The 26060-nt window shown below is 42.5% G+C and overlaps 1 protein-coding gene across 1 annotated transcript in view; it reads left to right on the top strand.

The window, feature by feature from the left end:
* Positions 1-26060, top strand: part of LOC126158282 (uncharacterized) — a gene marked incomplete at its 5' end in the record, with an annotated part of 138697 nt that overhangs the window by 28850 nt on the left and 83787 nt on the right. Inside the window, 2 exons of the mRNA XM_049916432.1 lie at positions 11092-11352; positions 17173-17480. Of these exons, the coding sequence (XP_049772389.1) occupies positions 11092-11352; positions 17173-17480 (569 nt within the window). The remainder of the gene's footprint in view (positions 1-11091; positions 11353-17172; positions 17481-26060) is intronic.

The following is a 26060-nucleotide window of genomic DNA, read 5'->3' as shown; positions in this document are numbered from 1 at the left end:
ACCGATTTTCAGCACTACACGGCGCCAAGGAGGAGCCTGAAGCCTGGTCACACAAAGAGGTTCCTCAAGATGCGACGATCAGTGGCCGCGTCCTTCAAATGTTCAAATGTGTGTGAAATCTTATGGAAATTAACTGCTAAGGTCATCAGTCCCTAAGCTTACACACTACTTAACCTAAATTATCCTAAGGACAAACACACACACCCATGCCCGAGGGAGGACTCGAACCTCCGCCGGGACCAGCCGCACAGTCCATGACTGCAGCGCCCTAGACCTCTGTCTGGAACTGAGCGACCGCTAAGGTCGCAGGTTCGTTTTTTTTTTTTTTTAACCCTAGACCGCTCGTCTAATCCCGCGTGGCGAGGATCATGTGATCAGTACACCGCTCTCCCTACCGTATGTCAGTTTACAAGACGGAACCGCTAATTCTCAATCAAGTAGCTCCTCAGTTTGCCTCACAAGCGCTGAGTGCACCCCGCTTGCCAACAGCGGTCGGCAGATCGGACGTTCACTCATCCAAGTGCTAGCCCAGCCCTACAGCGCTTAACTTCGGTGATCTAACTTGAACCGGTGTTACCACAGCGGCAAGCCCGTTGGCATTTAGAAAACAAAACATCCTCAAAATTTGTTTCTGTTTCTCATTATCATTTCTGCTGAATTCACTTGGTTGAAAAGCGGAAAAGTGTACCGCTGACAGCCCATCCACCGCTCATATGACGGTCGTAAATCGTAAATACAGGATGTCTTCTTACCAAGGCCTCACGTGGGAAATGTAGACACGTAAAAGCATACAATAATAAAATCCAACGAGCTTAAAATGCTTTCGATAAAAGTGTAAAAAAAATATTGTGTGACGAGGGCCTCCCGCCGGGTAGACCGTTCGCCTGGTGCAAGTCTTTCGATTTGACGCCACTGCGGCGACTTGCGCGTCGATGGGGATCAAATGATGATGATTAGGACAACACAACACCCAGTCTCTGAGCGGAGAAAATCTCTGACCCAGCCGGGAATCGAACCCGAGCCCTTAGGATTGACAGTCCGTCGCGCTGACCACTCAGCTACCGGGGTCGGACGATAAAAGTGTAAAAACGTAATTATGCAATTATGTGATGCACTGCTAAAATAGATTAGATATGACAAGATATAGTCTCAGGATAAAGTAAAGTATAGAGGATAAAATTAATTTACAAAAATAAATTCTGTGTGAAGTGAGCTCGTTATCATGTATAAAACTTACAGTATCATAAAAAAACGTCCGGAGCTCTGATAAATCTTGTTACATAGCATTTATGAAGTGCTAGCAAAATACACCACTTAAAAGATTCCAGAAACAAATGAAGTATAGATGAAAGTAAAAAGTGGTAGCGCATATGATTCTTCCATGTTTCCAAATGAAAACGTCGTAAGCACCATAAATGCTATGAAATCAGCGTACGCATATTTCTGTACAAAATTTTAGGATAATAAACCCATATCAGATGGGAAAGGTAATTTTCCCTAGTTACTTTCTGTCATTTGCACATAAAATAGAGTGCAAAATATCTAAATATCTTTTACTTCTTAAATCAGTCTGAGCATTAAGTAAGTCGTCAGGATGATTTTTAATGTAGCTGTAACTGTTCGAGAATGTTCATGATTCTACTTTCAGGCACTGTATGTACGAGTAGTCTTGTAAGAGCTGATCTGTACTGCTCACCATTTTTATCATCTCTAAAATGTTTCCAGGAGGTAGAGGTACTGCTCTTCGAGTGTGTATTACGTACTTTAAACCTGTCGCTGAGCGCCCGCCCAGCTTGTCCAATATATCATTTTGTGCATGTGCCACGTTCTACGCTCTATAGCCTGATCTTGCAAACTGGTTGGTTTTACCAGAGCTGTGTCTGATTTTCTTCTGTTTAAAAACTGACCCCTATGTTGGTTTCCTTGAATAGCTGCGCAGTTTTATCCAAGACCGCAACTAAGCATGGTAATTTGGCAAACTTAATCCTTTTGGACTTAGCACTTTCTCATACTACTGTAATTTCGTCGGTTATATCTACACGGTCATTTTCAACTTTCTGCTCAAATACTTCAATGCTCTTTTGCGCACTGAAACCGTTGTTAATAGCTACTCTTTGCAAGATAACAAGTTCTCTTTTTACTTCATCATCGTCCAGAGTCAGATTCATTAGTATATGTATCATAGAGATAAAATAGGCTCGGTTATGGCACACTGGACAGCAGGAATCGTTATTTATTGTGCAATCTGTAGCGGCTGGCTTACGGAAAATTCCACAATTGTGTTGGCTGTTGATATCTGAAATTTGGAGGTCTAGGAAAGTTTTACTTCGGTTACTTTTCATTACTTTTGTAAATTTCATATTGGGATGTAAGCTATTAAGCTGGTCACGTATTATATCTATATTGCTAAGACGCTATGTGAAAAAGTATGGCGTAAATAACAGAAGTTTATCAGTTCTAGTATCATCTCTCTCTGGTCTCAACATTAATGGGGTGTATTAGTGCATGAGATCCGAATTTCGGAGCACCTCGCCTTACTGCTAGTCTTAATTATTATTAAATCGAGCGCATTAAATTCACTTTTAGGGAAACACGTTCGTAATACGACTGTTTCACGAATCCAAACACTTCGTAATGGTGTGACGCAAGAGTGAAAGCTTTGTTTTAAATGTTAACGCCTTTTTAAGAATCCCAAGGTTAACGTACAGTTTGCTTAAGCAACGTAGTCGATCACCAGCCCCAATATCTGCCGTTCATAATAGACGATTTCCAATGCCATGCACTGTAAACCAGGCTTGTGGCTCTGCTACCAACAGACAAGGCTCCCTTCACGATATTGGCCGCCTCGCTCCAGTCGCAGAGTTCACTCTGTCTGTCTGTCTGCGCAGAGGGACGGCTAGTCTCGCAACGGCACTCTCTCTATCGGTGACCACAGTTACTTCCAGATATTTAATTCTTACTCAGCACCCGTCTCACTCTGTGATTGTCCTGCATCGTCTTACTCTGATCATCGCTTGTACACGGGATGATTCAGCTACCCCTACCGAAGTCGTTTTATGCAACCCGTAACATTATATTCAGCCTTCAAAAACCTACCGCCCGTTTTTATATTCTCTCAGTTGCTATGTGTGAACTATTAATCCTATAGAAGAAATGGACAGGACCTTTGTGTAAAAAAATTTAATGTAGTTAAATTTTGTACTGGGATACGTTTTCGCCGCAGAGCAAAGATTTCGATGGTTGGTTGATACGGGGAAGGGAACCAAACAACGAAGTCATCGATCCCATCGAATTAGGGAAGAATGGGGAACCATCCTGGCATTTTCCTGAAGCGATTTAGGAACCTGAAGCGATTTAGAAACTGTTTTCAAATTGCTCAAGAAAAACTTATAAAAGTGATCTTCAAACGCAACTCGACTCTCACATTCACCGGTCAGGATTTCTAATATTTTGCGATGACACTCTCTCCTACCACTGTAAAATATTGAAAGAATTATTTCACACATTCGACTTTTTTGGCCTTTATTCACTGGCCTTATTAAGCCATCGGCTTAGTCGAGCTCTTTGACATTTGTGTAACCTTAACTAACAATTTTGTGGTTTTTAACAGCATAAAGTAAGCATTTACATCGTTGTATTCGTCAGGTCTATTGTGCTTGTAAGCGTTACGTTTGGATCGAATGGTCAGCGTAAATAGGTTCCACGTAAGGTTTTCAAAAGTTGTTTCTCTTTCATTGCCCTCCCTGGCACGTTTGAGTAAATAATGTTAGCGAATAGCCCAATCAATAGAGACCAAAAAAAGTTCGTATATCGGGAATAGTTCGCATAGATGGAAACTTTTGTACGTTGGTAGGACGGAGTGCCACGAACAACATATTAAAAATCCTGACTGGTGAGGAATGAGTGTGGGATGGAAGTGCGTTTGAAGACTTTTACAAGTTTCTCTTTATTAACTGGAAAACCGTGGCCTTCAGAGATAACGTATCCCACTGCAAAATTTAACTACATTAAATTTCTTACAAAAGGTCCTTTTCATTTTTTTTCTGTAGGACTGTTAGGTTGCGCGTATCGATCGAGAGAATATGAAACTATCGCGCGTGGTTTTTGAAGGCCAGATATAACTTTGCGATTTGCATAAAACAACTTCGGCAAGGGAAACTGAATCTCACTGTATACGCACCGCGTTATTTCATGTTTTTCATAACAACCGAATGGCGGCTCGATCATAACTTAGCGTAATCGATAACGCGTCGGGGCTCAGATTTACATTACATGTATTCACCTGCTGATGAAGGTACAGTTCTCCAAAACACATCATAGATATATAAATGTTAATTTATAATGATGAAAAACGCACAACCCTTTAAACTTAATGTTGGTTTAGCCGATTTCGATATTTACGCGGTGAGAGGCGATATAAATCTGATATGAATCTCTCGTTTCAGTTCTTCAACCTTTCACTTTTCGCTGGCGATTTACACGAGAGAGAGAACGGTGGCTGCCTCCCACCGCTATAAAGCTGTAACTGTTTCGGTATCAATAACTCGCGAGACTTGGCGTGACTTTCTGTATATTTCACGCGAGCGCGGCTTGGCGTGGAAGCTGGCAGAAGGCGAGATCTGGCGCTTTCATGCCTTTCCGCAGGCAGCACCCTCTGCGGGACAGACGTAAATAACGGAGAGGCGGGAGGGCCGTATTCCCCTGGCGGGTGCTTATTCTGCTCTGCCGACGCGCAAGTTATTCGAATTTCCATGGGCCGAGGAAAAAGAGCACAAATGGACGAGAAAATATTCTCCCCAACGAAACCTAGCGAGCAGGCGCGAACAGCAGGGAGTGGGAACTGATCCGGCCGTAGTTGCCCTGGGTGTTATATGAAACGTGTTAAGACCTCGCCACACGGGCTTTGAGTGATTGTGAAAATTGCTTTCATATAGCAGCACCGGTTTTCAAAGCACCACACGGGTGAAGTGTTTCGATGCAGTCCATTCTGGAACCCCACCAAGTCTTAAATGGAAGTCCACGTCGACCTGTACTTCGTTTTCCTTTTCCTTCTTTAATGTTTTCGTTTCTGTCACTATATGGCCACGGGTATATTTTTTCTTTTTTTGTTGAAATAAACAGTACCACTGACGAAAGAGCCGTAACCACCAATGATAAGACGTAAATTAATAAAGATACATAAACTCAAAATCAATGTGACCTGATGTTTCTCGCCGATATTAGGTCATTGTTTCAACCACTGTGCCACTTCCATTGCTAAATAGTCTTGTCCTGGTGAAGGACAAAATCATTTCGTGTGGTAGAGTAGTTTCTCGAAATCAAAATAACGACTGTAAGATAAATTTACTGAAATCCTAGAAGCTAAGCAATCACGTGTCCCGTTCAAGAAACGAGTGAATCCGTCTGCGCATTTATAGTTTTCCTTTCAGTTTGTATTTAAATGCTAATTTGACAGTCCTGTGATATTCCATCAATTCATCATATTTACGATTATGACCTGAAGTCATTACACGGTCTTGTCTTGCTTTAAGACACTATCTTGCTTTAGGGTTCCATAACTTGTTCGCCATACTGTGGCACATAATAGGTCCACGAAATAAAATTTCACTTACTTATAAGTGAAGTTTCCTTACTTTCGTTAATAGTTAAGCCTCGATGTTACTGTGTCGAATATTGATTATAGAACTGGATAGACATTTTTATTTCCTGGAAAGCGACTATACATGCTCTGTAAGACGAATAAAAAGTGCTCGTTTCCTTTTGCAAAGTATGTAGAGTCTTTGTTGTGTCAGAGGGTGCTGCCGAAAAATGTGCACTGAAGATCCGCCGATTTCGAATGTAATCTGTTGTCATTGGAGTGATCTGAAAGTTAGTAAGTATTCCTTGAGTAAAAGAGAAATATTAGAAGTTATACGTACGATATTAGTTTATAGTGTGTAGGATAATTATTTTACATAGGATATCAGTGCTGTAGGGCTATACTTAGCATTGTGTATAGTGTATTGACAGGGACCTAGAAGCGATGGAGAGGCTTCGTCCCGCCCTAGCCCTCAGTGGTCCACAACCCCACAACAGGCCACAGCAGTCCACCCACCCCACCGCCACCCCACACCGAACCCAAGGTTATTGTGCAGTTCAGCACCCAGTGGACCCTCCCGGGAATGTCTCATACCAGACGAGTGTAACCCCAAATGTTGGCGTGGTAGAGTAATTATGCTGTACGCTTATCTGGAAACATAGCTCCTTACCCGCGTTTGCTCAGCATGGAAGCACGTTGCAGAACATTCACTGCTGTCCGTGATGATAACGCACCCTATTGAGAACCATATCCGGCGTTTTTCAATGTCCAGACGACCATCATGAATCCCACTGACGTCACTGTAATTAATATGTTTGAATAAAAATGTCATTTCTTTCCATCTCATTGCGTATTTCTTTCAGTTACCTCCGTACTATATTGTAGTAGTTCTTTCTATGCATGGTCCAAGTTCTATCGAGCTACGTTGCTTGACCGTGTCACATCACGCGAAAATTACTTTTCTCCTTAATTTTTGCCCACCAGTGTATTTGATGTCTTAGCTGCTTCAACCTTTATTTAACGTTCACATACGACGGATGGAAGACTGTAAGATTCACAAGTAGATAATCTTTCGATTAAGAATAAATCACTATTTAGTGAATCACGGATGATCATGTGTATAAAAAAAAATATGGATAAGTGATTCGAGTATGTGGATCTACCTCACCTTCGGAAAACGGAACACCAGCGAACAGGAATGAAACACAATTCAGAATTAAAATGTGCGAGGTGGGCGCTTCAGATAAGAAGCACATGTGCTTTCCGCGCGAAGAGAATATTGGATATGCCTTAATAAACGTCATTGCTAGAGGGTGGTACTACATGTTTCACCAGAGGTACAATCACAGCGGTTAGTCATTACTGCGAAGTATAACATTCTCAAGGAATTTAATATCGTACTGTTTCACCGGAGACCCCATTGGTGGCAGGTATGCGGCTTTTTATGAGAAAAGGGTACATTAAACGGCGGCGCCCCGGCCGTCCTCGGCAACATTTCTTGCGGAGAGTAATGAAGTGGTGGTGGGAGGCGTCCCAGGTACGGTGTATGAACTCCTTTGCTGAAGTTCTCCTCGGGGCTTGTCAGATGCAGTGAGAGAGAGAAAGAGAGAGAGAAAGAATAAAGAAGCAGAGTATCAAAGCAAGTTCTCATGAACGGTAATTTGTAAAAGCAGCATCAAAATTGGCGTCAGTAGGGTGGGCTGCATTCTACGGCAATCATATTTTTGCTTAATTTATGAATGAGTACGAAATTAATATAAGGATTGTATCATAATTAACTGACGCGGTGAATTTAAGTGGTAACATGAGCAAAAACGTTCCACTAAAAAAGGAACGAAATTTCATTACCCTTTATTAATTATTTTTGGGTGTTGTGATTTTTTGTCTGCAAGTGTATTTCTCAGCACAACATACCCTTCAACGCCCTTACAAGTTTTTCATACTGTTTCTGACCGCTCTGTATACCTCGGTGTTAACAGCCTCTGTAGTTGGGCTGTGATACAACACCTCAAGCTCTTTGATTTTGCATGGTTCTCTCTGGACATTTTTGATGTATTGAACAAACCAGATGATTGTGACATATTTCATATTTTAGAAATGGTCCTTAAGTATCCAGTGAACTTCACCACTCTCCTCTACCATTATGAGCAGAGAAAATGGTACCACCCATAAGCAAGGGTTCCCAAGAAGCTGATTTGTCAATAAAATTCTTCTGGGCCTCTGACAGCATTTGCCAAGTGACCTTCTTAGATATATATATATATATATATATATATATAACAGCACGCTGAGTAAGATCACTTGCACTAGTGGCTGAAAAGTCGGAAGTCTTACACATTGACAATGCGGTCACAGATACAGAAGAATTTTATTAACTCAAGCTGATTTCTATATTATACGACAGAAAGCTAAGTAATTTATTAAAGAATTTTAAAGCATTGTCTCAACAGTAATCTTATTCTAACAAGGGGACAGTACGATCCCCCTTCACACATCTGATTCATATTGACAGGTCCCACGTCATTCTAGCAACAGATACGCGTTGTAGGCCACGAAGTTATGTGATGACCAGCAACCCTTTATAAATGTAAATCAACTTCGTTTTGCTGTAGACACATTCAGAAACCCAACCACACGAAAAACTCGGCGTTTTTATATGCAATCTATGTCGCAACAACTATTCTTTTTCATGTGTCTACGATCAGTATCATCCCGATTCCTGCATTGCTCCATATGTTACACATTGTACTTGTCACAACTGTAGGTACAATAATGTAAATATATGAGTATACCCATTCGATTCAATGTTTTTGGTTACCTTTTTATTTCTAGTTTCTTTATGAAAAATTTTGCTCCTTTTTTTTCAGGATGAAGATCATTAACACAATAAATAAATCATTGATACTTTGCAAAGTCGTAAGAAACTTGTTGTTAGAATTACGTTGGGATGAAAAAAAGAAATACCAGCAGCAAGATTTGATCTAGAGCCATCGCTTTCAAAAAACTATGCACTTACTCGCTCGGCTGCGAACTCCTTGAATACTGGAGGCCATACTCAAAATTTCGAAACCCGATTTTCTCTAAACTGTTGGGAGGTGAGTCTTTCTGTTTACATATGTTGAAATTCTTGTCGTACACTGTACATCCTATCAATACGAATGACGTCACCGAGGGGAAATTTATGCTATCGCCTTTGAAGCAAAATTCACTGAACAATATCATACCCCCAAATTTCATGATGAAATCGTATATCGATATTAATACCGAGGAACGTATGAATGCAATAAACAATTTCGAAAAGATGCTTTTCAAACTTATGAAAAAGTGTTTTTGATAAAACTACGCAGAACGTTCAAAAAAGGAGGGCTGCGAAGCAAGTATCAAAGTAGACGTGGAGCTACTGCTCTGACTCCAAGACTGAATTTCAAGTGCACTGTCGTATTTAAGGAAAATTTGGTTGATTTTGAATTAAGTAGAATTACGCTTTATGTAGATTTTCATTATAGGTATATGTTGAAATGTGAAACAAATGTTAAAATGTGTTACACGGATAAGGACAGCTTAATACATCACGTAACTACATCAAATGTTTATGATGATGATGATATTAAAACTGATATGTATAGATGGTCTGACACTTCAGATTATTCTCATAATAAGTTTTATAAAATACTATGCCTCAATAAAAATAAAGTAGGTTTAATGTAAGATGAATTATCTGAGGGCATTATTGTAGGATTCATAGGACTCATAAGAAAGAACTAAAACGCAACGCATAAAGCGTAAAGCGAAAGATGTGGAACTCTCATAAGCTAAGTAATTAAGCGTTGATTGTTACCGAGAATCTCTATTACATTACGGTGATAAATCGGTCCTTCGCCAAGGATAGTAAACTGGGGACGTGTTGACGTCGGGACATAAAACCTTAGCGACCTTTATTCCGCGTACTCAGCTGGACAGCAACTATTCTTCGCAGACAGGAGCGCGAACATATACGCAAATGTCAGCATTTGAGAATAGACATGTTGTTCAGCTCAAAGAAGCCAGGTGCAGTAATCGGGGAATCACTCGACATTTGAATGGGAGCGATGTCTCTATCCCACAATGTTCGCAGGAATCATGGCCGAACACAGCGTTAAGAAGGAAGCCCTCCACCTAGACAGAGGGCAAACCAAGCAATCGTCAGAGAGACACTCAGAGCCACGGATTCTCCATTATCACCGATCCGACGTGCAACTCGTGCTTCACTGAGCACAAGGGCCGTTAACAGGAGGCTCACAGAAACGGGGGCTGAGCTCAATGCGCCCCTTGCACCCACCAACATTGACCTCTGTACGCCAGTGGGCCCGTTTGCAGTGGTGTTGGGCGCATTCGGGCTGGAATCTCATCTACCGGAGTGGAATTGTCATCAGTGATGAGACTCGCTTCGAACTGAGACCCGATGGCCAGTGAAGACGTGTCTGGAGATGCCGCGCCCAGCTGTGGGAAACCTGACTGTCACCTTCCACACGGCCCGACAACCTGGAGTGATGGTGTGGTGCCATTTGATTTCATAGCAGGAACTTTTCGGTTGTCGTCCACGGCAGCCGTACAGCATAGCGGTACGTCGACGATATTCTGCGCCCCTTTTAGTTGCCCTTCATGGCAAGCCATACCGGGGGTTACATTTCAACGAGAAGATAAATGGCTCTGAGAACTATGGGACTTAACGTTTGAGGTCATCAGTCCCCTAGAACTTAGAACTACTTAAACCTAACTAACCTAAGGGCATCACACACATCCATGCCCGAGGCAGGATTCGAACCTGCGACCGTAGCGGTCGCGCGGTTCCAGACTGAAGCGCCTAGAACCGCTTGGCCACCAGCGGCGGGCTCAACGAGAAGATATCCTCCCACAGACGGTGAGAATTTCTACCGCTTGTCTTCATCCTTGCCAAACTCTACCTCGGCCAGCAAAGTCGCCAAAACTCTCCCCAATTGAAAACGTTTGGAACGTCATCGGCAGGACCCTCCAACTTGCTCGGGAGTTTGACGATCTAACGCTCCATTTGGAGAGAACTGGGCACTGCAACCCTCAGGAGGACATCCAACAACTCTATCAATCCGTGCCAAGAGGAACGACTGCCTGCATAAGGGCCAAAGGTGGATCAACACGTTATCGACTTGCCCAGTTTCTGTAGTTTTATCGCTCGCATCTACCGATTACGGATTTCCGCCGTATTCGGATAATTGTTCCGTGGTGAGTAGATTATTCTGATTTATGGATACCAAAATATCTTCCATCAGTGTAAATGTTGCCCGTTCAGTTGCGAATTGCTACGTTTTACCCTGCCAGGTAACATCTAGACTTATCTTACGACATATTATTTTACGTATTGTATCGTAATGGGGTGTCCAAATTATGCTGATACTCCCTTGAAGGGCTTCAGCTCGGTTTAGTATTTGCAGCTGTGCTAACACGGCCAGCCCTCGGATGTATCGGTGAGTTACGGGCAGTGTTTGATGCGCGGCCAGGTGATCCGCGAGAACTGGAACCTGAAGTACAGCGCGTGCTTCGTGCTGTGCCCGCTGGGCCGCAACCTGAGCGCGCCCTCCTCGGTGTCGGTGGTGAGCCGGCTGCGGCTGCCGCCCGCTAACCGCCTGCTGGTGCGCAACACGCCGACCGACCCCGAGCTGCGCAACGGCTCCGCGCAGGGGCAGTCGCAGCAGCAGCCGCCCACGCCGCCGGAGGGACTCGCCGTCTGCGTCAAGCCTCTGCACTTCTCCTACAACCAGGTGCGTGCCGCAGCATGCTGTAGTCGTCTACATATAAAGGCCGGCGTTTCTTTCAACATCTTTTTTTTTAATTTTTGTTTATATTACGGTTTCAAATCCCATGAAGTAAAGTTCGCACATGAACTTGTCTTTATCTGGATGGATTACTAATTTCGGCTAACAATCTAGCCATCTTCAGAACGTAAATGTTCTTGATTAGTGTTGGTGTTATTATGGATTCACCCATCACTAAAATCTCTCTTAAAATGTCAGCTTTTCATCGTTCGTGGGCAGTGGAACTGAAAGATGTAAAACAAAGGCATTATGCCGGTAAACCTTGGTAACTGACACAATCAGTATTCACTTCATCTCGTGTACAGCACTCCGTCTTCAGGCCACAAGTGGCCCATCGGGACAATCCGACCGCCGTGTCATCCTCAGTTGAGGATTCGGATAGGAGGGGCGTGTGGTCAGCACACCGCTCTCCCGGTCGTTATGATGGTTTTCTGTGACCGGAGCCGCTACTAAACGGTCGAGTAGCTCCTCAATTGGCATCACGAGGCTGAGTGCACCCTGAAAAACGGCAACAGCGCATGGCGGCCCGGATGGTCACCCACCCGAGTGGTGGCCACACCACAGCGTTTAACTTCGGTGATCTGACGGAAACCGGTGTATCCACTGCGGCAAGGCCGTTGCCCGTCTCGTACACAGGGTGTCTCATAATTCATGATACACTTCATCTCGTGTACAGGATGTTTCACAATCCATGTACACACTTCTAGAGGTTGTAGAAGGGACTTAGTAGATCAAATTTTACACAGCAATTCATGTCCGGAAACGTCATCCAACGGTGCTGTAAAACGTCAAAATTATAGGCGCCGGCACATTATGTTACAAACTTTCAAGGATTATGGAGAAAGACAAATATATCAAATTGAGGTAAGGGTCCGTGTATCGGAAACGAAGGAGTCGAAAGCTATAGGCGAAAACCATTCTTACAGTAGAATACTTGTATCACTACTGTTGTTGCGAAGATTGTAGGACGGGCAACTTTCAGAGGTGGGAGAATGGACCAGAACAAGAAGATATGTCCGTAAGACCTAGTTCAATAGAGATGTGTTTTACACCAGCGAAGATGGACAAATGCCCATAGCTCATCAGGTATGCATTTTAGAGCCCATATTTACTGGACTTTTTTCCTGTCTTGGTCCATACTACCACCTCTCAGGGTTACAATCTCTACATTCCTAGAAACAACCGTACTGGTACATGTATTTCACTGTCAGAGATATCAGAATTATGTTCGCGTATAACTTAGGACTTGTTCGTTTCCGAACCAGGGTCCCTTACCTCAAATTAACACATTTAGCGGTCTCTGTCGTCCCTGAAAGTTCGTAACATAATTACCGAATCATCCTGTATAAAAATACATTTAGAGGCGCCGGCGCCTGTAACTTTGACTCTTTGTGGCGTCGTTGGATGACGCTTCTGGATAAGGGTTACCATGTAAAACTTGCTGTACTAAATCCTCTGTACGACCTCTAGAAGTGTGAAACTTGAATTGTGAAACACTCTGTATATGATGATCTCTGTTACTAGATGAAGTAAAAAGTATTGATTGTGTCAGTTACCAATGTTTAATGGCATAACACCTGTGTTTTACGACCTTCTTTCAATTACACTGCCCACGAACGATAAAAAAGCTGTGGTGTGTGGCGTTTTCATTTTAAGAGAGATTTTAATGATGTGTGAAGCCGTAGTGGCACCAGCACCAATCAAGAATGTTTTACGATCTGAAGATGGCTAGATTGTTAGCCTAAACTATTAATCCAGCCACATGAAGTAGATTACATGTGAGATTTTGACTTCATCAAAGATTTACAACAGATAACGTATCTCCTGGTTGACAATGTCAACCAACTTGCTTCTTTTACATGTTTTTCTAATAGGAGTGAGCGGCAATGAGCTGCCCTGTTAATGAACTGCAAACGACTCTAGTGCTGAAAATAATATGTTCCCTAACCGTTGTTGTATACAACCATTCCTTAGATGCTGTTGTCCCGATTTACTATTTATTACTTGCAACAAAAGTTAAAGCTTAAAACTGAACCCGAGAAGGTGAATCCAAGCTGTTTATTTTGAGGATTCGCTTCACTGATTAAAAGAGGGAGGGTGTTACATTAAACCATAAAGCACTTGCCTGACATTTATCAAACTTTGTGGATAAGTTCATCAGGTACTGAATGATTAAACTTTCATTTCATTTGTAACTGAAGTCCATTATCAACGTCAGTATGAGCTGTGACTCAAACGGGCAAGAATACACCCCTACATTCGTTGTGGATTGGAAGGAAAACGAGACTCCCAACATAATCGTGAGGAAGACATATTATGACAATTCTTGAAGACTGCTGTTTGGAATCTAGCCTGAAAGTCTGTGTCTTCCCGTCGCATTCAAGGCATGCTCTATACCTGACAAATCATAGCAGGCCATTCATGGATTTGTACATTCCTCAATTGTTTGTGGTGTGAAATGGAACGTAGGACCTTGTAATAGGTTACTGGAATATGCCCTTCGGTACCTTCCTTGGTCATGAAAGGCATGACAATTAATTTTGACAGGTTTGACAGGTAGTCGCGATCATTCAGGCTTCCTGCAGCAGTTGCCAAATCGTTTCAGTTGTTATTTTCAATGGTTCTCCATACCACGGTTTCAAGAGTTGGATAGGTATAGGCCTCTAGAATCGCAACTTCTTGTGACCTTGCACCGTATTATCTACAAACACGTTGCCGTCGATGTGACCCGCACAAACGAAAGCGATACTCGCCTACTATACCATAAAATGCCATTCAGTTTCCTAGTCGTCTTTGGCTGAATAACAAGCAAGTCTCTGTTACCGATAAAGGGCGGAGTGGAAAGCCTATATCTGATGAACGCTCCACCACCACCAGCCCCCCTCCCTCCCCCCCCCCCTCACACAACATCTAAGCATATTCCATCTGTTGTCATCCATCTATTCGCCAGAGACGACATTCTTGTGGTGTAGCCCCTCTGGAAAGCACTGTAGACTCTGTTGCCGTGAATGCACCTCAGTGCTACCATTTCACTTCAGCCAACCATCTGTACTCTGTGTTGGTATAGCGCTCCCATGTACCTCACGCCGATGATCCGACCAACATTTTTGAACATCCGGAGGAGCGCAGTTAGCTGCCACGTGCATGCCCTCTGTGTACGTTATATTGTTATTTCCACTAGAAAACTTGCAGTAACATTAGATGCACCCAACAGCCACTACTGTTCCTCTTAGAATAACTTTTCCTCTACTGAAAATACATACCCATGAGCGTGAACTTTTAATCAACGTATCCCAAATTTATGGAAATGCTGGACTATCGGTTTGGTATTGCTCAATCAAGGTGTTCATCGTGTAACATTTACTATTTTCGTAAGTGTATATTTCGGAAGAGACAGCAAAGGACTTGGAACACATGTGAACCGGATGGATAGTTTCTTAAAAAGAGGTTATAAGATGAGCATTAAAAAAAGCAAAACAAGGGTAATGGATTTTACTCGAATTAGGCGATGCTGAGGAGATTAGATTAGGATATTAGATATTCGAAGTAGTCGATGAGTTGCGCTGTTTGGGCAGCAAACTGATGGTCGAAGTAATGAAGATTTGATACGCAGACTAGCTATAGCAAGGAATCTATTTCTGAAAAAAATGAATTTGTGGACATCGAATATAGATTTAAGTGTTAGGAAATCAATTCTGGAGGTATTTAGACCCTTCAAAATGACGAGTTGTCAACTAACACTTCGTTCGTTTTGTGTAGATGGATGTCAAAGTTTCAGTAATTCATTATTCAGTTGTCTCTTCACCTACAGTAGTGATTTTTTTACGTGGTCCTTGTCAATGCTTATTACAATGAAGTTCAAAGAACGTTTACAAAATCATTGTAATAAAAGTGTGACTTAGCTGAGTTAACGTTTACCCTGCTTCACTCTCTGTACAACAGCTGTTGCAAACAAAGTCTGATAACTACAAAAGACTGGTACGTGATATGCTATTCAAGCATCTCATGCATTTTCACGTCTCACTTACATCTACACTTGGGTCTTCAGTTAATTTTTAAGAGCAAATTTCCTTTTTCTTGTTTTTTCCCTTCCAAGAATGAACAATTTATATGATAGATATTTTCCCCGTTATAAACCTAATGTTTATTAGGATGGTAAGATCTAACTAATGAAATGCAATAATTATACAAATATTCATCTTTCTTTATCTGTCTGTAGATGATACGGTGCAAGCTCACAATAATTCAATAATAAAAAAGTTAAGTCCATTTCAAATCCAATTCAATGCAGTCAACCTATGTACCGTTTTTTCATAAGGAAATCCAACCCCATAGTAACTTTATAATATTCTTGATCCACAGCATGCATGTTCTCGTACTTGAACATATCACTGACATATTTCTTCTTATCTTCTGCTAGTGACAGTTCAATGTTGTGCAATTTTTGGTTACTTAACTATGCAGTCAATACTGTACATTCATTATGTTCAGAAGCGAAAGTTGTGCCGTTTGATCGTATGCCTTCCCGGCGAAATTAAAAGTTGACCTTTCATCTTTTCGACAGTGTTGGAGTGTGTGATATTCGGTATCAAATATGTACCAGACTTCGTGTATAGTCCAACGATTTTTGAAGAAAATTTCCGCTCCAATTCCACTTTTCTTTTTATTTAAAGCCACGACCGGTTTCCACCCCTAAGACTATTATTTAGTGGTATATATGAGTCTCCTGAGAGGGCACATGCATGTATTTAGTTACGTTTCAGTGGAAAAATCTGCACTGCTTTCAACATCTGAATTTTCTGGGTTATATGGTCAACCGGAAACTTCTAATGATTCAGCTATCGAATCATTATTTGCATCCATTATTATTTATTATTAACACTATACAAACAGTGAACTAGAGCAGCAATGCTTTTAATGATTTGCGAATAACAGAAGCAATGCTGAGTTGCCGAAATGTGGTTCTAAAATCACTCACTAGAGCACTCGTAACTCTGTGGTTCACACACATTTTCATCTGTCAAATAGGAACTCGTTTTTCCAACGATTCAAATAAAGTGATATCAGTTGCAACTTCGATTTTCTTGTAACTCAGCTGTTTCTCCACAAACTGCAGCACGTATACGTACTACTTGTAGCAGAAGTTAGATATAATTTTGTCACACTAACCACTCATCTTCTTCGATTTTGTCAGTTGGAATATTGTCAATCCAAAGGATCGATTCGTCTAGAGTGTTGAAGTGAAACGTGGGCGATTATCCGTTAAGACAAGAACAGGATAAAAGCTTTTAAAATGTTATTTGATAGAAGAATGTAGAAGAATAGTTGGGTAGATCGGTACTGATGAGGAGATACTGAATGTACCTGTGGAGAAGAGACATTTACAGCACAACTTGGCTAGAAGAAGGCATAGATTGATCGGATATACTATGGCGCATCAAGAAATTGTCGATTTCGTATTGGAGGGAAGTTTGGGGGAGGGGAAGGAGACCAAATGGTGGATACAGAAGTAGGTTCAAATGGATGTAGGTTGCGATGGTTATTCGGAGATAAAGAGGCGTGCTTAAGATAGATTAGCTAAAAGGGCGGCATCAAAGTAGTCTTCAGACTGAAGACCGTAACACTAGCAACATGTAAGACATGATGCCCTTTTCAGGTTCCTCTCTTACCTTCTTAAGGTTTAGCCTTTTTGACCCTCGTGTACATATCCACCACGACCAGTGCAGCTTTGCGGACGAATGAGACTTGTGCTGGTTGGTGCGGCAGGCGCTGCAGCTGGTGGAGTTCCTGGAGCTGAACTCCGTGCTGGGCGCGCGCCACTTCACGCTGTACAACCACACGCTGGGCCCGGCCGTCGACTGCGTGCTGCGCGACTACGTGGCTCGCGGCACCGTCACGCTGCTGCCCTGGCAGCTCAACATGGCCTCGCAGAAGGAGATCCGCACCGAGGGCCTGTTCGCCGCGCTCAACGACTGCCTGTACCGCAGCATGTACCGCTACTCGCACGCCGCCCTCATAGACCTCGACGAGTTCATCATCCCGCGCCACAACGACACCATCCCCCAGCTGCTCAGGTGAGCTCCCGCTGCAGGCGGTGCTGTTCCGTGGTCGCACTTCTCTTTCTCATTCTCATTTCTCTTTTATTTGATACTGATACGGAGAAACCATGGTGGAGGAAAACAACCTGACAGTAAGACCAACCAGGGGGCGTCGAATCGAACATTACTTTCCCAATAACCAGAGATCCGAAGGGCATTGTTGTGGACGTTTTGTTCATAAAACAACAGCCGATCTGCAACTTGCTTGCGGAAGTGTATCCGGTAGGCGAACATATTACCGTGTGTCTGTCACTGTGGTTTTGAGCGGCTAATCAGCTGTGTTGTTATTTAATGGTGCTTGTGCTCCGCTGTTCCATGTTGCAGTGTGCTCTCTATACAGTAGTAAAAGTCAAAACGTTTTAGCTCTGAACACGTCTTACGCACTCCAAATGGTTCAAATGACTCTGAGCACTATGGGACTTAACAGCTGAGGTCAAGCAGCGCGGAGTGGCTGCGCGGTTTGGGGCATCATGTCGCGGACTGCGCGGCCCCTCCCGCCGGAGGTTCGAGTCCTCCCTCGGGCATGGGTGTGTGTGTTGTTCTTAGTATAAGTTAGTTTAAGTAGGGTGTAGGTCTAGGGACCGATGAGCTAAGCGGTTTGGTCCCTTAGCAATTCACACACATTTGAACATTTTGAACATCTGAGGTCATCAGTCCCCTAGAACTTAAAACTGCTTAAACCTAACTAACCTAAGGACATCACACAAATCCATGCACGAGGCAGGATTCTAACCTGCAACCGTAGCGGTCACGTGGTTCCAGACTGAAGCGCCTAGAACCACTCGGCCACACCGGCCGGTCTTATACACTCTAATACACAAAAGACGCTCCACGAAGGCGTGAACCGAATAGCACGGAAATGGGTAAATGTCATGTATACGTCCAAGAAAACACATAATTACAACTTCAGAAAAATTGGATGACTTATTCAAGAGAAAGAGCTTCACTAATTGAGCAAATCAGTACGCGTTGGCCCATCTCTGACGCTTATGCCAATAGTTATTCAGCTTGGCATTGACTGAAGAGTTGTTGGAAATCATTCCATGGATATAGTGCCAAATTCTGTCCGCTTGGGGCGTATCCGGACACGTCTACGGCCTTGAACCCTATTGACTGGACTATAATTGTCTTCAGTGATGAGTGTCACTTAGAACTAAGCACTGATGACCAGCAAAGGCGTGTGTGGAGATGCCCCCTTGCAGCAGTCGGGTACCAACCTGACTCTCGCCCGTCATACGGCCCGACACTGCTGGTCTGGCGTGCCACGTCACATCACAGCAGGACCCCTTCGGTTGTCATCCGCGGCACTCTTACAGCACAGTGATACGTCGTCGACATTCTTTGCCCCGTTCATGGCAAGCCATCGTGGGCTCACACTTCAGCAAGATAACTCCCACCCGCACATGGCGAGAGTTTATACTGCTTGTCTTTGTGCTTGCAAAACGCTACTTTCGCCAACAGGGCGCTCTACCCAGATCAGGATTTTGGATATCTTAGGAGGAAATTAGACAGAATTTTGCACGATATCCCTGAGTAGGACATTCAGAAACTCTATCAGACAATGCCAAACCGAATAACTGCTTGCATTAGGGCCAAGGGTCGGCCAACGCTTTACTGACACGCTCAATTTTTGAAGTTCTTTCTCTTAAATAAATCATCCAATTTTTCTGAAATTGCAATCCTTTGTTTGTCTGTAAATCACGTCTTCCAATTTCTCTCCAATTCGGATAATTCATTCGTTGTGCATTTTTTTGTGTTTGACCGCTTGCTAAAGTCAACGCATCATTTGTTGTTAAAATTATATTTGTTGACGGGTTTCGAACGTAACTCTTCATCAGAACATCATATAAAATGCATTAATAAATAGTATTGTATCACAATTACAATTATTTTTTCTAAGAATGTACACCAACAGTCTCATGGTAACTGGTTTCGCTCAGTTTCTGGCCATCCACATACGTAGACATTACAACACTTGCTCCATTCACCGCCACCGCGTACCATCGTGGTATGACGGTCTGAGTATTGTCAAACACTGACTGAAACCCCTTAACATCAAAATAACTTTTTTGCGGTCAAGACTGTTTGTGCCCATTTTTAAAGTACTTTTCTCCAACAGAAATGTTGTCAAAATTAATTATATCCTCGACATCGGTGCTTCGAAACGCGTCAGCAAATATAATTCTAATAAGAAGTGATTTGTTCATTTTATCGACCTAATGAAGCAGTAAAGTAAGATGTGCTCAGAGTTTACGTAATGGTCGCAGGCCTCCTGCGCGACTTTGTGGCGCAATTGAAATTAAAACATTTGGCCTTTTATTTCGTTATCAGTAACATTATATCGCGCAGTGCCACATACCGACAGAATGCTGTTTCTACAGCATATCTTAGTATTTTAACAACTAAATGTCGTTACGGTACTTCCAGCAAAGCTGATTTAATAACCAAGCTTTACCTAGTGAATATCGTTGAAAATTTGCGTCTAACGTAACAACCCATACAGAGGAATTCAAAGTTTACCTAGCCGTGACTGTTAAACTGAGACCATTATCTTCAGCTAATTTAATAAGTAACTGAGATCCTTAGCATAACAGGTATAACTAGTGGAACTTAGTTACAATGTACACACACTGACCGGCAGTCGCTTCACGGCTCTAAGTCTACAACGGTGCATTTCCGACCTTCGGTTATTTGGGAGAATTTTACTCGATTCACGCCCCCTGTGATGCTCCGAAATTTTTATCATGTACTTTATCTCAGAGCTGTATAATTACTACGAATTATTTGGCAATTACACCAACGTCGAACATAAATCGTAATCTCTCCGTACTGTCAAAGAGTAAACATTGAAGGATTTACACGGGATTTAAAAGTACTCGACGTGAGACCCATGTGAAGTATAGCACACGCCCAGACGATAAACGATCCTTGTCCAGCTACACACTTGAGCTTGGTCTGCGTTCTTAATTGTGGCAGTATCTTTGAAAATGTAATTAAACTGAGAGAGCCCACGAATGGAATGGCAAACGTCAGGAAGAACGGAAGATATTTTCCGTCTTGGTGGAAATTTTTCTTCACTTCCTGGCGTAAACCAATACCCAAGTATATTTATCCTGTGATAGTTTCTTTCGCAAAGGAAAATGAATAAAACGCACGTCATTTAGAGATGGTACAGAATACAGCTACTTCTGAGATATCACATCCAAAGTACATAACATATCACGATTTCATGGGGTCCCCTCTACTCAACCCCGCAACCCCTTCTCTGTTTCCAAATATACATTATGTCTATTGACATTGCTAGTTAAATGGTCCTTCATTCATAATAACTTCTTACAAGTGATACTTATGCTTTTCAGCAATATCCATAAAACTGTCCTGTTACATGGTCGTTAGGGTTCGGCTTTTATAGCAATTGCGGCCTGCAGGTGAGCCGTTTCAGACGTAATGACGCCTTTGGTGCTGTCGGTGCCAGCCTTTGGGTAACAAGATAGATGCCCTGGCAATAGCGCCGTTCTCTCCAGACACCCTCAAGCCGGGCTGGCCACTTCAGTCCTACGAATGTTCACGTAATATTTTTTTTCTGTGAGAGTTTCGTTACTTCTAACCACGTTACCATGATTGAGTAGAGGCATTGTAAAACACAAAAAGAAGATCACACGAGACATATGAAAGAGTACTTGACAATAACCGAATACTGCATAGAACTCTGCTATGTAACTGACGTCGACTACATCTAAGGTCGAGATAAAATACTAGGTTTATTTCCTTAAACACGGGTAAGAACATTTATTTGCGTTTACTGTTTGTGAAAATATTATTGAATCCGGTACCATTAGACCATCTTATAAATCATCTTCGTCACCCAAAATAGTTGTCTTCTTGCGTTGTCTGCAGCTTACAGCTTGAGAGAGAGAGATAGACATCGTTAATATACGGAGCAGTTTCGGGCTGAAGGAAACTATGCTGTTAAATGTCGTAATAAAAGTAGATCTTCTTCACATAGATACCCTCTTTAATCATGTATTTCTGTTGTTGGTACCTTATCTTATGACCCAGAACTATTGGGCTACTTCTCGAACGCAGTTTTGGTTCGTATCCGGATTATACGAATATATGAACTAAATTTCATCCGTCATTTATTATATCGCTGTTTTGGCCAATACACGAAGACCTCTGTGCTAGAGTCGTGCTTTGTTGAACACCTTTCATGTAGAGGAGTCAAAACGTAAATATTTTCCAGAGTATGTCAGATATTATGAGTGAAGAGAGGGAGCTATTTCACTCAAGTAAAGCTTAGTCTATCTCTGGTGTCTTTTAGAGAGAAGCTATCTTTTTTTCAATAATTACCACCGCAGCACTTTTGTTTATTTTTTTCGATCTTTCTTTTGGAATTTTTTTCAAAATAATGTAGCGTAACACACCCACTATACAGTGTCTATCTTTCTTGTTTCAAATTTCGTGATATTCTCCGGGAACGACACGAGAAAGGGAAAAAAGGTCTAATAACATTTTTTGTTTATTTCCCACCAGAATGAACATGTGGTAAAAACCAACTAGCATTTTTTACTTAGAGGAGGAATTATAACTGATAAGGAAACTCCTTGGTTGTCAGTTTAATGCTTAACACGGAACAGAATCGATACAATTTGGGTGTGACTTCATTTGTTAACACACAATATAAGCGTCCACCTTTTAGTGCAGTCAATTTAAGATGATTGTATACAGGTGTTTTCGGTATGCTCGATAGCTTCGCGTGAAGCTCTATGGCTCGCGAGACAGGTAGGTGAGGCAAATCCATCCGAATGCCCATGCTAAACGACCAGCCACTTGATGTACTGTATTTGGCTGAGAGAGCTTTTAGCTGGTTTTCAGAATCGTCTACGAAAATTGCCTGCTGGTTCCCCATCTCCGCTTCAGAAATAACGCACATATAGGCAAACCACGATTGTTAACAGAACAAAGTTTACATGATTCACTGAGCACATGATTTTCCACCCTTAGAGTAACTGACGTTCTTACCCACAGCTATGGACTAAAAATGGCTGGACGACTCACTGTCTTTAGTGGACCATTTTAAAGTGTATCCAGTAGAAGTTTGTATGTTACTCTTTGGTTTTGTGTTTTTAATATGCAAAATATTAATGACTATTATAACGTCTGCAATAGTTCTACAATATATATTTGTCTTTCATAACGATAGACATTTCCCAGAGTTGCGCCAGATTAGCCGCATACATCGCAAAAAATTCTAGATTTACTTAGACCTTTCGGGCCTCGCGCTTGACCCAGAAATGTACACAACCGCGTCAACTTCACTGCAAGTGTGGTTGCCTTCATATCATGCTGGATGTATTGCTCGCATTGTAGCGTGTGTTACGCCAAAGCGCACAGGGCAATCTAATTAAACGATCACTTTTTCTAAGCCCCGTAATTCCCGCCCATTGTAACGCTCAAGTTTGAATTTTGACTCATAGGTGCCTACAACCTTCCTCTGTGATGGTGCAAAAGGGTGGCGCCCTGCGACGTCAACCTCGGACACGACGACGCTTCAAACTGCAAGCTGTCGACACTTGCAGTAAAAGGCCACCGTTCAGTTCATGTGACGTGTTAGGTGGGTCGGTGATGTCACAGTGGCAACAAATCTTACCACAATTCTCAGCATTGCCACCGTGGACGCGTCACACGATCGTGAGGTCGTCACACAGTGTCTTACCAACATTTCACCCCTTCTTTTGACGCCTCTGTAACGGACGGAGGTCAGAACCGCGACGACCGTTTTTGAAATCAAGCTGTTTTCTTCTGAGTGGCCGAGGAAAACATTTAAGTCCCACCGACGCTCAGTATCGGCACGCAAAGGCCGCACGGAGTGGCACAAAGGGCGTCATTGAAATAACCCCTTTACCTGGGGCGTTGATTCCTGCACATGTCGTGGTCGGAAACGACAGTTTGCAGTGCGGTGAGCAATAGGAATACGTTCTTCACAACCTTTGACACTACTGACGCCATCAGGCTTTCAACCGTTTGTGTGGTCCTGCATCCCTACCGAAAGTGATCACACCCGTTAGTGGCCCATCGAGACAACAATTTTTGCTCTTATGTACAGGTTTCAGAAGGATGTGGGTTGCAGTAAGTACTGGGAGATGAAGAAGCTTGCACAGGATAGGGTAGCATGGAGAGCTGCATCAAACCAGTCTCAGGACTGAAGACCACAACAACAACATGTACAGGTTGGAACCACTAGGGACCGTTCGGTACAACTTGACGAAATTCAAACCTGATCAAAAGCAGCTAAGAGTGCTTCTGCTTTTTCAGAGCTCCCATCTTCTACCCTCCTCTAGCGCGATCAAGATATAATACGACATTGACACACACGTGAGTAAAATTTTAAAGGGTTTCTCTCAGACACGCCAGTTCAACAAAAACCTCGGTTACACCTGCCCTCCTTTATTGAGAATTTTAAAAATTCACATGTGCAAACAGAGCCCATTTTGTTCTACTAGGAACTCTCCGATTCTGGATGGCCTACTATTAGGCGTAACAGCAGGGTTGTAGCGACTAAACAGCACGTACTCTCGTCATGGATTGTGTCTGTACACTGTCTGCTCTGAAAAAGCACAAGAATCTTTAGCTGCTGTGGATCACGTTCAGATTTCGTCGAATGGATTTCAATGGTCCCTTGTAGATCCGACCCGTGCTCAAGAGCGCAAATTGCGGTCGCGCTGCGCTTCAAATGGGTACGATGACGACCAGTGACGATGCAGTCACACACGGAGGTTGAAACGCCCGAGAGTGTTAGCAGTTCAAAGTTTGTGAAGAACTTTTTCCTGTTGCCCATCGCACTGCTAACTGTCGTTTTCGACCACGAAATATGTGGAACAGTTGTTGTTGCATTGAACTCCTTTACGCCACCCCTGCGTCTTTCTATACTGATTCTGAGGCTCGTTGTGTCTGGAATGTTTTCCTAGGTCAGTCATAAGAAAATCGCATGATTTCAAAGCTAGGCGTCACAGTTCTGTCTTCCATCACAGACCTGTCAAAAGAAGGGATTAAATGTTGGTAAGAACGGCTGTGACGACCGTTCGATCGTGTGACACGTCGGCTGTGGCACTGGGCAGGTTGTGGTGAAATTTGGTGCCAACGTGAGGTTATTAAACCACCTAACACGTCACATGCACTGTAACCTACTTTTCACAAGTGTCGACCGCTTGCTATTTGAAACGTTGTCGAGCAAAAGGATGATGGCGCAGAGAGCGATGCTTTTTCACTGTTGCAGAGGAAGGTTGTGAGCAGATTTAAGCCAAATTTCAAACTTAATAGTCGCAATAGGTGCGACGTATGGGGTTTCGAAAAATTAACCCTTTAATTCTGTTGCTTAGTGTAGAAGTGGATGATCGCAGAATGCCCATTGTGGTAAAATCCCAAATCTCCAACTATGTGCATATTGTTAATCAGTTACTAATCTAGTGACTTTCATAAAAAAGTGACCTTTTGATTTGAAAGTGGAGATTCCTCACCTAAGTCGTTGACTGTTTGTTTGTGGTAATTCTGTATATTTAGGCATTCTATGTTACCGTGGATTTTGTCCTGTCGACATTTCTAAGTTGCAACCATTGGTGCAATTTGCTAATATCGAAAAAGAATTCTTGTTCCATAGCATTACTTTTACCTGCGAAAATCTAGGTAACTGGAGGACGCCACAGTGAATCATTTGTCTCCGTAACTCTTCCACATTAGTAGAAGGAAAGAAAAGGAGCAACACTGTCTTCATGTGACTTTAGGGCGAGGTGTCTTACATCCAGCCCATTATAAAGCTAGATTTCTTTCAGCAAAACGTCAGCCCGAACGTGGGTTCCTGTTTGGGAACATGAGAGGAGATTTCGAGTTCCGACATATGCTTTGCAAGCAAGGTACACCCTTTGAAAGCCTTGCTCTGAGCCGGGAATTAAACTTAGTATTAGTTTGTTTCTTGGAGGAATATATTCTACATAACAATGCAAACGCTACGCGTTTGGCTGTATATAATTCGATGGCTTGCTCGACTTGTTATGTAGCGTACCGGTAGTGTATCGTACAAATCGTACAAGAACTTTATTTCTGTACTCTTTGATTTTTTTTTTTTCTGGGAGAATATTCACAGTGTGTTAACAGTCGTTTAGTGTCTACGTCTCGTACATTTTCCAATTTTTAGCTCCTGTGAACTTTTCTTGAAACCATTAGCTTTTTTCAGTTGTTCTGATAGAGGCTCTAAACTTTTACCAGGTTACCTTTTGCTTTGAGCTCTTCATAGCTGTTTGCCATTTGACGAAATGTTTCCTTATTATTGAGACTGATCGCTCGGTTACAAACCTAAACGTTATTGCTCACCTTCTTACAACGTATTCTCTCTTGCCAACTCTAGCCTTAAGAATTTCCTAAGCGTCTCGCGATATTCTTTACTCTTAACACAGTTAGTATGGGAATAACTATACCTTGATGGTTTATTATGTTGGTTGTTCTATTTCTTTTTGTCGTGAGGCCCTAGACGTTCGCGCTTATCAGACTATTCAATTCTCA

This window comes from Schistocerca cancellata, chromosome 2, assembly GCF_023864275.1.
Source record: "Schistocerca cancellata isolate TAMUIC-IGC-003103 chromosome 2, iqSchCanc2.1, whole genome shotgun sequence".
NCBI classification, from domain to species: Eukaryota; Metazoa; Arthropoda; class Insecta; order Orthoptera; family Acrididae; genus Schistocerca; species Schistocerca cancellata.
Note: the sequence above shows the minus strand (reverse complement) of the source record. Positions and strands in the feature narration are given on the sequence as shown.